General features: G+C 43.2%; 1 protein-coding gene across 1 annotated transcript; it reads left to right on the plus strand.

Moving 5' to 3' along the window:
* The first annotated feature begins 430 nt into the window (after positions 1-430).
* LOC109123390 (uncharacterized) lies at positions 431-1,221 on the plus strand. Its single transcript, XM_019222947.1, has 3 exons — positions 431-470; positions 652-940; positions 1,089-1,221. The coding sequence occupies exons 1-3, from the start codon at positions 431-433 to the stop codon at positions 1,219-1,221; spliced, it is 462 nt and encodes a 153-aa protein (XP_019078492.1).
* Positions 1,222-1,531: the final 310 nt, after the last annotated feature.

Consider the following 1,531-nt stretch of genomic DNA (forward strand, 5'->3'; position numbering starts at 1 on the left):
AGATGAAATAGGTAGTGCAACATTGATGGGTTCACTATTCACGCGTGCATGCCACACTTACTCCTTCAAATACCCATTAAGCTCACTGCTCATATTCCTATTCAACTTTAACACCCCACCCATATCTGTCTACATCATTTCTACCCGTATATATGCCCCCCTAGACCCACTATCTTTACCTGCTCATTAAACTAGTGTTGTACCCATCCTTGCATCCCCATTTACATCTTCATTTCATTACTCACGTCTTCGTCTTTTCTAACCAATCCATATACCCAATCTCACACGACAGTAACTTTTTCCTTCTCACTCTCCTATTCTTTCTCTCTCTACAGCCTCCGTACTATAGATAATAAATGACGTTAAGATACGCCACCTGTCATACCCATTGTCCATCAAAGCCTACATCACCTTTTAGCGTCTAAGCAAAATGTCGCCTTCTGCTCTTGTACAAAATGCACCTGCGTCAGGTTAATCTTCCATCTAATTGCAGCCTCAAGCCATGGAACTTTCAGCTCATCCAGCATAACTGCCATGTGTTTCTTTTTATCATGATAATCTCTCCAGATGACGTCCTAAGTCCAGGTTCTGCAATATCCTTTAGGCCCTCAAGAAGCTCTTAAAGTAAACCCATTGGGAGACCTCCATTAGGTCCATCGCCAGCTGGATTCCACTCGTGTTCCAGAGGCCATGGTATCAGTTGCAGCATCCGTAGAAGCATATTGGAATACTATGAGAATGAGAGAGAAAGTGCAGTTGCATCAACAGATCAGATAGAGAATCCCCATGAGAAAAATGCCTGTGAGAAGAGAAAGTCAAGCTCTAGTAGAACTGATGAACAACCTTCAACCAAGCGGCAGAAAGATTCTGCTCAAAACCCAAAGAAAGTTGATGGAAAAGGAAGAGTGGAATTGGAAAACATAGTTGCATCAAATGAAGAGCAAGAGCTCAAAGCTAAAGATGACATGAACAAGAGACAAATGAAAGGCCCCAACTATAAAAAAAAACAAGTACTCAGACCAATGCATAGCTTTTAGATCAAACCTTGACCTTGAGACAATTTATGAACATCTACGTGATTTCTTCAGTGATGTTGGTGGAGTCACAGCTATTCGAGTATTGAATGATAAATTCACTGGAAAATCAGGAGGATTGGCATATGTGGATTTTTCAGATGGTGCCCACCTTGCTGCAGCTGTAGTAAAGAACAATGCTGGGTGAAAGTTTGTACCCTCTCGTGGATCAGCTGGAGCATGAGATGGCAGTTAAAGTGACAGGCATGCTTCTAGATGTGGACCATGTTGAGGCCTCGCGTCCCTGGTGATCCACGTAGTTGCCAAATGGATGGACGCACGATCTCAACCAATATAGATTCCTGGTTCAGTCGTCACCTGCAAAAGATGCCCGGACGAGGGTCCGGACACACCCTCCGATGGTTTTGTCAGCCATGGATGGAGAGATTAATCAGTTGGCCTTTTACTAGGTATAGCAAGCTTACCTTCTTCCTTGTGTGAAGGTCTCCTTTATATAG

Source organism: Vitis vinifera, chromosome 11, assembly GCF_030704535.1.
Source record: "Vitis vinifera cultivar Pinot Noir 40024 chromosome 11, ASM3070453v1".
In the NCBI taxonomy this organism is placed as follows: domain Eukaryota; kingdom Viridiplantae; phylum Streptophyta; class Magnoliopsida; order Vitales; family Vitaceae; genus Vitis; species Vitis vinifera.

Excerpts from the sequence above, each read along its gene's own strand:
- LOC109123390 (XM_019222947.1), top strand. The coding sequence starts at position 431 with ATGTCGCCTTCTGCTCTTGTACAAAATGCACCTGCGTCAG. Across the intron at positions 471-651 it reads ACAAAATGCACCTGCGTCAG|GTCCATCGCCAGCTGGATTC; the intron begins GTTAATCTTCCA and ends GACCTCCATTAG. Across the intron at positions 941-1,088 it reads ATAGTTGCATCAAATGAAGA|TGATGTTGGTGGAGTCACAG; the intron begins GCAAGAGCTCAA and ends TGATTTCTTCAG.